The sequence below is a fragment of the Diadema setosum genome, chromosome 9 (assembly GCF_964275005.1).
Source record: "Diadema setosum chromosome 9, eeDiaSeto1, whole genome shotgun sequence".
Lineage (NCBI taxonomy): Eukaryota > Metazoa > Echinodermata > Echinoidea > Diadematoida > Diadematidae > Diadema > Diadema setosum.
This window is the reverse complement of record NC_092693.1, coordinates 35069224-35082190: the sequence shown is the minus strand read 5'-3', so window position 1 is coordinate 35082190 and position 12967 is coordinate 35069224. Positions and strand designations below refer to the sequence as shown.

Below are 12967 nucleotides of genomic sequence, written 5' to 3'. Positions count from 1 at the left end.
TTATCGAAGTATGCACTAATTTGTAAGGGGTGATACTAAATTGATGGTGATTGTGTCGTGTATGGATGGATACTGTACCTCACTTCTGGCGCAGAATGAAGGCTTTCAAGCAACTTTCAGGGAGTTTTAGACAGTTGATATCGCAAAGCTGTTTTGATTATGGGATTAGAAACGCGTTCCTGAAACGCCGAAAAAGTGAGTTTTAACCAGAAACGTGTTTCTGTATAGAGTTGATAAACGTTAAGTCGTTCGTTTTGAAACGCGTTTATAGATCGGACTTGCCCACGCCAACCACATCCAACTAAACTTATCTCCGCTCCTTGGGCAAAACTGCGCAGTGGAGCTGCGTAGTGACAATTAATGCCTCCCAATCGACTCTCGACAAAACGCAGCAACTCGAGAAACGTGATCCGAAAGGCATTTGAAAACGCGTTTTAATACAATGTAGTGGGTATTGGAAACTCGTTTCAAACATGGGGAAGCAGATAAACGCATTCTTTCTTAGTAGATACACTAAGGACATGTTCTCAATACCAGAGAGCGAAATGGAAAAAGAAGCTGTTCTTATAGATGTGCATTAAACCTTGTCCTTGTGTGACAAACTCCAGTGCAGCGTTTTAACGACTGAGTTGAAAAGCAGCTTTATTCCACACTTCACAGGTCATCAACCTGCGCACCACACTCCCGACCACGCTTACTCTTCTTGCAAACCTATAAAATGAAACGTACGTGTCGATTTCTGTCTGAAAATGGTCGTTAACTATAGCTTGCACCACTTTTAATATTGAAGTCACGAACGTGTGATCATCATTGGATAAGAATTACTCTTTCGGCTGCATCGCTAGTTTATTTTGTTCAGACCCTATTTCATTACCATAATTATTGTAGTCTGCACAAATTTTGGAATGCTAAAATTGAAGGAATACTGAAATAATTATTGATGTATTGTAATTTTGAGCCTTAAAAACTGCCTGCTTAACAAGTTTACCTGTGTTAAATCTATGCATGCCTTCTTCTTTTGTTCTGCTTTCTTGAGCCCCAACTCATGCATATTTCCTATGGTGAGGCTGCCATGTCATCATCCTTGTTTATTGCAATTTGTAATAAATTTTGAAAACATTCTCATTCCTCATTTCAATCACTATTGTGAAACTCTGTACTCAGTATAATTAATCTATAGTTGTCTGTAAAAGTCTGAAAAATCATCCTGATGAGGTCTCCTTTAATGCAGTCCACGCCGCCTGTAAACACCTGTAGTATTATACACCAAGTCGAATAAAACATGAACGCGACAACATATTGGTTGCTATGGTTGCCCCAAAACAGGTTTCTCTTTGTGCCTGCTTTATGTGTGTGCGTGGCGTCTTTCTTTGAAAATACGCTCTGCATTGAAATTTCAGTATTATACACCAAGTCGAATAAAACATGAACGCAACAACATATTAGTTGCTATGGTTGCACAAAGACAGACCAATTCACCGTGCAGGAATAAGAGCGTGGGAATCCCCGCTGTTACAATGCGCATTCAGAGACTCCAACCCTATAGTAAGCACCTTCTGATCGGGAGATTCTCCCGCCTGAAACCCCTAGCAAACGGGAGACTCCAACTTGATGTGCGCGAAGCGCACATCACGAGCACGAAATTCTTTGCGGTCTAGGGTTCTAGATGCTCCCTCGTGCTATCTAAGGCTTATTTTTCAACATACAATGAAATTGAGTAAGAAATCATTTCAAGCGGGAGAAATTAAATCTGAAGCGGGAGAACGGGAGATTCTGCAAAAATGGGCTTTCGGCGGGAGATCTCCCGTCGAAAGCGGGAGAGTTGGAGTCTCTGCGCATTTGAATATACCAGGTGTTTAAAAAAAAACACGTTTCCCAAAAACTACAAATCAGACAACACTGTCATTGATATGAGTAATAGCAGTACACCTGACCGCGTCATAAGCAGATGAGTATACCGATACAAGTTACGAAAAAGAAAAGAAGGAGCAAGTGCGACCGAAAAATATATATTACTAGGCTTATTTTTGTGCAATGTACTCTCTCTCCGTTCAATCTCCAACATTGAGCTAGATCAAATTAATGTTTGAATATTTGTAAGTAACTGTAAATTTTGTTCGGGGGGGGGGTGTTTCATCAACGTTAGTCAGCGCTGACAAGTTTTCAGCGCTGACAATTTCAGCAAAATCCTTGGTTTTGATTGGATGAGATGCTCTGGTCACTGACTGTTACTATGGTGATTGTCAGCGCTGACTAACGTTGATGAAACACCCTCTGGTCTTCTTATATCCATTAAATAGGTGTTTAGCCATATTGCTTCAAAATTGGACCAAACCATCGAAGTTGTATATTGCATAAGGTTACATCATTCCGTCATAAAATATGATTAAATGGGAAAGTTCACGATATTGTTTTGATATTTTTTTCTTTTTCGACAAAATACATTTTCTTTACTTTCCCAATAGGCCTATATTGCCTTAACATCAAATACAAATGACATACTCTCGAGTGATTTAAGTGCATTCTGTGACTGTGATCATCATGTAAATTTCATTTTTACACGGGTCTTAAAACGTTTTTGGTTCGGAATATTGTTTGATGTGTAGATGTATGTTACGATTCAAATTTGTAGCAACTAATACATGTAAAGTGTAATGAAATGAAATGAAGCTACATTGTATTATGAACGCAGACACCTCGGCCAGGCGCTTTAACTATAGAGGTCAGACGACATGTGGTGCAGATTTGCCCCCCCCCCCCCCCCACGTGCACCCAACGTTCATGAGAATGTCTCCAAAATACGCCAACCTTTTATGGATAATATGTTGTAAAAATGATCAGAAGAACGTTGGTGCTTTCGGGGAACATACCCGAGGCATTCTCCAAACTGTCTGAATTTGTTTGGGGTTTCACCAAGATATTGCGAGTTCAAGTCGTTTTGACTTTTGCGATTTCAAGTCGTGCGCTTATGACGAAACTTTCAATACATTTTCGAGAACAAATCACTAGCAAATCACGATCCAGGATTCCTAGTCGTCGCAAAAACGTTTGCAAGAAATGTATCTTTTACTTTTAAGATTCTTGCAAATTAAAAACGACGTCAGCGAGTAGTTGACAACGCTCCCCATCCCCCGCTGGTTTTGCGATTTTTGTATATCGGCAAAGTCCAACATTCGTACTTTAGTCTCCAAAAGATCGCAAAACCTGCGCGGAGGTTCGGAAGAGTCGTCAACAGTTCGTTGGTGTCTGTTGTTTTTTTTTTTTTTCTTCTTTTTTTTTAGCGGGAATTTCAGCAACAGCAATAAAAAAAAAAAATTCTCGCTGTGCCTAACTGCATGTATGCGCGCAGACAATTATGTACAGTGTACTACACAGAACAGTACGTCAATGAAGAGACGAGACAGTATGGATTGTACCAAGGAGCTTGTGTTTGAAGCTCCTTGATTGTACCATGGTGTGTACGTGCGGACAATTTATAGCTTGTTCCATAATCACCGAACTTCAAAGAAAGAGAGGGAGAAGGAGGGAGAGAGGGTGGGGGAGAGAGAAACAGGGTACAGGCGAGGGAGGGGTGAATCGCATTCTACTGGTGTTTGGTTTAATTGGATAAAGGCCTACTTAAGAAATACAGCCACGCTTTCCACGTACAGTTTGAACAGGCCGGGTTTGAAACAAATCCACCAAACCGCAAACGTTAGCCCAGTAGTGACAATCGATAATTGGGCATAGAACATTCTAGTGTCTCTAGGGATATTCATAATTTGCAGTGAAATCAACTTCCACTTCCTTCATTGTCATATACATTATCATACTCATAGATGTACACATTTTACTAAAGTACCTAGAATCATTTTGTGAGATTATCAGCCTTCAAGGTTGTTGGTGGGTTTTTGGTTTTGTTTTTGTTTTTATAACGAGGGAGCGAGCAGAGTAATAAAACACTTTTGAGCACCTTTTTCTAGTGAAAAGGAGAGAAATTAGATATTCCGGAAAACACATTAACCAGTATGAGGAAATTAGGGCTATTCGCCACTACGTGACGGTTACCCGAATATCACCATTTTCCCATGCGAGATTTTATCTGACATTTTTACCTCTTACATTTTTACCTGGCACCTCTCTCACATGGGAGCGAGTTTGGTGAATTACCCATCGTACCAATGCTGCGTTGCTTACAAATCGCAGTGCGTGATTGTAAAACTATTATGCTCATGAAATTATTCTAATGGCGGTTGAAGAGGAAATTACCTTACATTGTGGGATTGTAACTGACAAAAAAAAAAGAAAGCGCTCTGACGGTTAACGTGATGTCTTTGATCTGGTGGCTTTTGGGGGAAGTTCCATATCCCAAAATAATGGATGGCTATGAATGGTACAAACTGACATGCAAACAAAGGGAGAGAAATCGATATGAAACTTTTGCATTTAGCGATGACTGACTTTGAAATTGACTGTACTTTGTCTGCAAATGCTGACTTCCCACCATTCGCTTATGATTTCGACTCTCGACACACAGAAGTTTGGTTGAGTCACTCTGGGAAAGTAAGTTTTGATTCCTCCTCGTTACCCGTGGGTTTTGTTTCAACGTATATCAATGCTAGCTGTCCGTCACAAAAGAAGGAATTAGAATAGTTCTTCTTCACTCAAGTCACTTTCTAGTGACTCATGAATCAATAATTTCAACAAAATCTATAAACAGAATCAAAGACATTCGGGGATATATATCATGCTCCAGCTTCACTGCAACAAACTGGCTTCAGCTCAGTTGTTTTATCGGTGCCCGATGGGCTGGACGTGAAAAGTTCAAATCCAGAGCTGGTTCTTTTTTTTTTTTTTTTTTTTTGGGGGGGGGGTTGTTTTTCCTTTGTTCTTGATCATCACAAGGATTGAACAAACGACTTTATACCAGGTCTTGGACAAAGATTGGTATCTCCATGGCGTAATTCTGGTGATCTAGAGCAAAGAACAGGATCAAGCTTCCTCAGGGTAGTAACCATGAGTCACAACTACCGATGTGGCCGGATGAACATGAATATTAACTGGTATTTATGTACGGGTAGTCAGAACTTCAATATTGAACTTTTTTTTTTTGCCATGAGAAGCTACCATAAGTTATATGACCCAATCCTCAAGAATCCTCTTCGTTCCACTGCCTTCGAATGCTCGCATCAGAAGGCTGTCAAACACCAGACGAGAGATGTGATGTGCATATATTGTTTTCATTGCATGAGATACTTGTATTCAATTCAATTTTCAATTCGATTCAATAGTTTATTTATTTCCATCATCAAAAAGAAAAAAAAAAGTTGACATGATCCAAAGTGATACAATTTTTTTTCATTTCTCTTACACTCGTCTGATAAAGGTTTTTTTCTTTTAAATACAATATAAAGTGTATACACGAATGATGTCGTAAAAAAGAAACAATGCACTTTGCCATGGCAACAAAAATAGTAAATAATCACAATGATGGAAAACAGTGTTCCACTAAAAAAGCCAAGCCTGTAAGACGTGGAACACTGGAACAAAACAACAACAGCACCAATTTGTTATACCAATAAAACATATTCATTTTAAATTCTTCTATATACTATTGTACATTTTATGATATAACGATGCTGATACTATGAACAATACACTAGGATTTTTAGAATGCAAACGTATAAACTATGTAACATATCACATTTGTGGCACAGACACTATGGGGCCGGGTATGCCAGGAATATTGAACGGAAAGGAAGATATGCAATCGGCCAAAAAAAAAAAAACAAACATAACGACGACAACAACAACAATAACACAAAACACAGAAATAACAGAACTTGAGGAAATGCACTCAAACAGATACTGGACAACGAAGAACGAGGAAAAAGGAGCAGGGAAGAATAGAGAAGGAAAAGGAGAGGGAAAAGGAGAGGGATGGAAAAGGTCTGTGGACACACTACAAAATCTCAAGGAAAAGTGAAACATGATGGGTTTTTTCATTGAACAGAATTAACTGGTATATTTAGAAAACAAATATTTTTTGAGTTTATACTTAAATGTAATTAACTTCACAGATTCTCTTAGATCATTATCTAAGCTATTCCAAAATCTGGGTCCGGTATAAACAAATGTATTTTGAGTGTGTACAGTTCTCACTGAGGGAAGATGAAATTCTTTACATTGTCTCGTGGGATAATTATGTACGTGGCTGTTACAGTGAAATAAAGAATAAAATATTTTGGGTAGATGGTTGCAGTTGTAATTAAACACAAATTGACCAAGTTGAAACAAATACAACTCTTTTATTTTCAGAATTTCTGTTCAAGGAACAGCTTGTCAGTATGTGCACGGATATGACGGTTAAAAACAATTCTGAGCGCCACCTTTTGCAGAAGAAAAAGTTTATCTAGCAATGTCGAATATGTATTCCCCCAAGCAAGAATTCCTTAATTCAAGTACGGCAATACCAAACTTGAATAAAGCGTAATCAAAGCCGAAGAAGGAAGATAGTATTTCAATCTATTCATTATGCCTATGTTACGTGCAATTACATTACAAATATTGTTTATGTGACACCTCCATGATAACTTATTATCAACACAAACACCTAAGAATTTGATAGACGAAACCTCTTCTAGGGGAGTAGTGTCAAATATAACATTACCTGGTAATCTATCTAAAGAATTACTGAAAAACATATACTTTGTCTTCTCAATATTCAGTGACAATTTATTTGCATATATCCATTGTGAGACATTCTTCAATTCATAATTCACTGTACTAATTAAAGTATTAGGGTCAGGGTGGGAATAAAATAGATTGGAATCATCGGCGAATAATATGAAAGAGAGTTTATCTGAAGATCTATAAAAATCATTAATATAAACTATAAATAACAGTGGGCCTAACAAAAGTCCAGAAAGATGCCTATTGTATGCGAAAATGTATCAAGTGCATGTGTAATCTTTTCCACAAAGGTAAGTAAAGCGTGGGCGGTGTTGTGATTTTCTCTGAATCCAAATTGAAAATTCGTAAATATATTACTCATATTAAAAAATTTTACAGTTCGGATATATACTATTCTTTCCAAAATTTTAGAAATTGAAGTTAATAACGATATTGGTCTGTAATTATTGACATCATTCTTCTCCCCTTTCTTATATATAGGTATAACTTTGGCAGTCTTCATCTGATTTGGTACAAGCCCAGTAATAAGTGATAAATTATATACTAAAGGATCTATTATTTGAAGAATTATATTTTTCAACAAATAATTATCGATTCCATCACAACCTGGGCTTTTTCCTTCTTTCAAATTATAAGTGATATCAATAACTTCTTCATTATACGTAGGGTCCAAAAATATAGTTTTAGGATTAGGTATAGCTAAGAAATCATAAAACACTTTATTAGATGAAGGGATACTTTGTGATAATTTTTTCCCAATCGATGCAAAAAAATCATTAAAAATTTCGGCCATGCCAGCAGGTACATTGCATGAGGTATTACCCCATCGTACTTCTGAAATGCTAGATACATCATTAGATGTATTCGTAACATCTTTTATTGTTTTCCAAGTATTCCTAATATCATTTTTATATTTCATTATCTGATTGACATAAAATTTTCTCTTTTGTAAACGCAATAAATTAGTAAGCGTGTTTTTATAAGTCACATATTTTTGTCTATTTTTATCCGTAGGGTTACTCTTGTATTTATAAAACAAATTATTCTTTCTATTAATCGATCTTAAAAGTGATTGGGTTATCCACGGGAGTCTTGGAGTTCTTTTGTAACTACTTTCCTTGTACAAAACGGAATATGTTCATCAATTTTGGAAGTGATAATTTTCATAAAATAATCATAACACAAATCAAGATCGGTATTGTGGTATACAAAAAACCAATCAATATCTTTTAAACTATTTTGCAAATTAATAAGATTATTGGTCGTGATCTTACGACGTCTCTGATAATTATTTTGCCTAGGAGATAGCTTAATTGGCATATCTGTAGAAAAGATGTAGCTGCTGTTTCGGTGTTAACTAGGCAAGTTTTTTTTTTTTTTCCAGGGTTTCAGACCATCCAAACCCACGCAGAAGATTTCCCATGGTGCTCCCTAAAGTCGTCTCAATGTGGAGCCCACCTAACATAACCACACACTTGTCCCTCCCCCCCCCCCCCCGTTTTTGCGAGGTTATAGATTGGTTGGTCCACTACCAACACAGGGTCTCGGTGTGGGTTGAGGTGCTCAGTTTTATCTCTTTCACCTGTTTAATCCCATGTCGAGTCATTTCTGGTATGGCGGCCTTTTCATGGAAAAGTGGTAAAGGGGCTTCAATGAATTCTTTTCCGGTTGTCCAACAGTATCTGATTGAGCTCCATTTTAGAAAGACCACATCGCTGGAGTGTGTATTTCTGTATCACAATTTACATACAGTATAGCATGTTTGCAGTTATCATGCCTGTTTGTGTTGTTTTTCCTCATCAAACGATCTCGTTACCACTGCATGGTTGCGTATCTTTCATAGGAGGCTACATGTATATGCGCCAAGATTTCGGCCCACAGGTGGTACAAACGTGTACATTAAACGAGGCGTGTTCCTGATTTCTGTGAATTGATTTGAAGACATATAAGGGCTTTTTACACTTGTAAATTTTTGCTTAGCCCCGGACTATCGGTGGGGCTAAGGGGGGGCCTTAGCCCCACCGATAGTACGGGACTATCCTTAGCCCACTTTCTGTTTACACTCGTTTTTGCCAAAGTGGGCTAGCCCCACCGATAGTACGGTACTATCTGGCCCTGCAAAATAGCAGGGGTTAGCACCGCAATTGCGGTGCTAGCACCGCAATTGCGGTGCCAAGCAAGTGAGTGTAAACAGAACGAAAAAATAATCCTGGGCTAAGCGACGGAGACGAAGTGCGACCCTCACTGACCAATCAGAAACGAGGTAATCAAGTGCTGCCGGTGCGTGCGTGTACGTGTACAGTACACAGCGTAATTATGAATATTCATGTGGTTTGGAAAGTCCGGGGCTAAGAAAGACGAGTGTAAAAAGGTCAGTTTTCTCCTTAGCCCCGGACAAGAGATAGTACGGGACTAATTGGCGAGTGTAAAAAGCTGAAAAAATTGATACGGGACTAACGATAGTCCTGGGTCAGAGAAAGTCCGGGGTTAAGAAACACAAGTGTAAAAAGCCCTCTAGAGGTCCAACCCAGGCATTTGTGATGAAGGAAATGAAATATTAAAATACCAGCTCCATTAAAAGATGAGCTTGCAGTGCGTGATATAGGATTATGATCCAGTTTATCAAGGGTTAGACTGTGAAAAAGTCCTGATGCAAATTAGGCCAGACTATACTAGCTTTGTTCCTTGTTAGATCTGCAAAGGCCTGTGCAAATCTAAATTCAGTCCTGCAAGGAGATGACAGAAGAACTCTATAGACTTCATACGTTGTGGAACAGATGATTTTGATGCTGCCATTAGTAATATAATACAATGCGCTTCCTCAGATTCAGGTGTCTGACTTAATGTACATAAAAATATGATCTCTTTAGCTGTCTTTGAACAAATTATTAAAACTTGATCTCGGGTACCTTTCTCCTCTGTCAAAATTGGGAAGTGTGATAGGATTCTTTCCGTTAGGCGTGTCCGGTTCACGTTCTTCTTGATTCTATGTTGTTTTAATCTATCAGTCGTCATATCCATCAGATCAGGATTTCAAAAAGAGCTGTCTCGGGTACTAGTAGATGAAAACAGAAACACGTTATCACAATTGTCACGTGGGGGCGGTAGCAGTTCTAAGACATTTCTAGTTTGGGAAATAATACCTCTGTTAAATATGAAGCTATTTGATGATCCCTTCTATTCCTGTGACGTGATAAAAATGGATCTCCAATTCAATTCAGTTCAATTCAATTCAAATGAGATTTTATTTCGAATAGCACATTTTGTTGATACAAGGGAAAAAAATACAATGTATGCATCATTAGATATACTGTATACATATACATGTGAATTTAATGTTTAAAATGATTGTTTATAGGATTGGAAAAGAGAGGCCCACGTAAAAGAAAGCTTGGAGAAATATGGCCAACTCATGTGTAGAAATGTGAGCCACATTTTAGAACAATTCTGGAAGGTTTCTTGATAATTCTCTTAATTGATTTCATATTCATGATACATTTTGTATTTTCTTAAGGAATTGTGATATCATTGTGAATCATGAAATTTATGGTAACAAACTATATTAACCAATATAATCAATCAACTTGAAATGAAAACCCCCAAAATAAGACATCCAAGACTCCCACTATATTATGTTCGTCTCTGTCTTTGTGTCATTCCCTGTACAAAACCCTATACCTCTGTTCATATGTAACTTCATGAAGCATAATTCTGAATATCCTTGAATTTACCAATGACAAGGGGACACTCGCCACAATTGTATTTTTCCTTTTTACTCTTGGCGATGTGGCCCTAGCATGTTCAAAATTATAGCATTGTATAATACTTGCACTTACATTTATCGTTTCCTGTACATAAAGTGTCTGTGAACTTGAACGAAAAAAAAAAAAATCTATGTATTTAGCTTGCAGTGTTAAACTGACAATTACTTAACGTTGTATTGAGAATTTATTAAATGATAGTCTCATATTGATATTTGGTGTCACAGGGCTGCAGTTTGTGTACTACGAGCTCCATATAACAGGCAATAACAATGGAAGAGGCCACCAACGGAGGACGTGGGGAAACCAGCGGAGACAGCAATGTCGGAGAGGTTGTGACTACTCAACCAGCGAGAAATCTAAATCCTCTGGTATGATCTGCTATGAGCATTGATGAGTGCAGCGTTTCTTTTACCCTTTACAATCAAGTGTTATGGGTAGCTTTTTCATCTTTCATCAAGTCATTGACATATCTTTTCAGCAAATAATGTTCAATTTGCCTCATAACAACAACAACAACAACAAAAAGATTGATAATGGATTAAAATCCTCTAATAAGGCTGAATGACACATGATAGCCATTTTTAACCATGTTACGTGTGCTTTTTAATATCTATTCATGCAACACTAACGTTTACGCCACGAAAAAAGATTCGATATTTGTTTATTTTGTAAACAAGTAATCATTTGGTGACGCAGAAGAACGTGAACGCCAATCTCGTCCACACAAGCCCTTGTGTCTCGGGGAAAAGTGAAATTTGAGGCAATTGGACATGATTACCGTCTCTCGTGTTTATGTACTGTTGTCGAGATTATGTGACTTTTAAATTATAGGCCTGTTGGATAGCCATAAGTACGCCTTTAACACCAACAAAGTAGTATTAGATGACAGGGTATAGGTGGGAAGGAGATCGGTAATGACCACTTGTGGAATGTGATGATAATATGACAGATTCTGGACAGAGAGAGGGGATGTTAACCTATGATAAGAGTGCTATGAAAGCCTGAGATCATGAAAGGAGGGTGGAAAGGAAGACAGAATACTATAGACTGATGGCGAAATGTTTGAATGGATACATCTTCAGTAAACGTATAATCAGCAGAGTCCATGTGCATGCATTATGTACACATGCATACTCTGGATGAAATGGAGCCAACATTCCATTCTTTTTCCTTCTTTTTTTTTTTTCATTGGTAAAGGGAAGCAGCAAAGTGAGAACCCTGAGGAAAATGTCTTTAGTGTGGCGGGTATACTGCATGCCTATTTGTATTCATGAAATTCTGTTTAATAGGAATAAACTTCTTTCCTTTTTTTTGTTTTTGTTTGTTGTTTTCTTATGAACCAGGAGCAGGCCGGGAGCAGCCGCATTAGCAGCAAGTATCCTTTTGTGAAAAGGAAGCCAGCATATTGTAAAGGAGCCTGCTGTGGTAGGGCTCTTGTCTCTGCCAAAGCCGGAACTGGGTCGGTGAAGAAGGTAATCAGCCCCGATACCTCCATGGAGTGTGTTGGCCCCGTCTTGGGATGCAACTTGTCGTTAAAAGACGGCTGCGCATTTGTCGTAGGCTGCAAAACGGAGATCTGCTCAGCAAAATTCGTCCACGGCATTCTGGCTCTAACGCTGGGTTTAGCGTTTAACACCAGGTGTGTACATACCGACGATAACGTGGAGGTACAATTGATGGGAACTGGGATAAGTACCTCTTCTGGGAAGGCTGTGTGCGTCCTGGGATCCAAGTTCGGCATTTATGACAAGGAAAAAGCGAAGAAGAAGACGAAGAAGAAGAAAAAGAAGAAGAAGGCAAAGCAGAGGAAGGGGGCAAAGAAGAGGAAAGGGGCCAAGAAGAAGAAAGTGGCAAAGAAAAGGGTAGGGGCAAAGCAGAGGAAAGGGGCGTGGGAGGGGGAAGAGGCAGAAGAGGAAGGGGAGGAAAAGGAAGAGGATGATGAGGAAGGGCGAGAAGAGGAGGGGGAAGAGGAGGAAGGGGAGGAGGAGGAGGAGGGTGATGAGGAAGGGGACGAGGAGGAAGAGGATGATGAGGAAGGGGACGAAGAGGAGGATGATGAGGAAGAGGATGATGAGGAAGAGGATGAAGAGGAGGAGGAGGATGAGGAAGAGGAAGAGGAGGAAGGGGAAGAAGAAGACGCAGAATAAGAAGAGGTGGAAGAGGAAGAGTCTAAATAGGAAAAAACGATGAGAGCGGCGACAATAGAGTAAAAAACGAAGACACCAACCGAAAACGAGAACGTGTAAAATGCTACTGTAATGCTACTGTAAAATTAGCTTTCTGCGATTAGTACATAGTATACAGCAGATAGGTGAAGGAGTTGTAAGTTTGGTGAAGCAATCATGTAATTTGTTGTGCGGGTAGACTTTGAACCAGTGGTGATCTTGAGATATAGGGACATTGCAGATTCGACTTCTGACAAAAATGGCGTTCATTTTCAAAATTGCCGCCATCGCTTTCTTGAAAGTGGTTGATATTACAAGTTTAATCAACATTTTTATTGCCAATCATACATCAGTAGTTTTACCGTC

The 12967-nt window shown here is 38.7% G+C and overlaps 1 protein-coding gene across 1 annotated transcript; it reads left to right on the top strand.

Moving 5' to 3' along the window:
• Positions 1 to 10705: 10705 nt before the first annotated feature.
• Positions 10706 to 12583, top strand: LOC140233340 (uncharacterized). The gene is made up of 2 exons (XM_072313448.1): positions 10706 to 10804; positions 11780 to 12583. Exons 1-2 carry the CDS (start codon positions 10706 to 10708, stop codon positions 12581 to 12583), a joined length of 903 nt encoding a protein of 300 aa, XP_072169549.1.
• Positions 12584 to 12967: the final 384 nt, after the last annotated feature.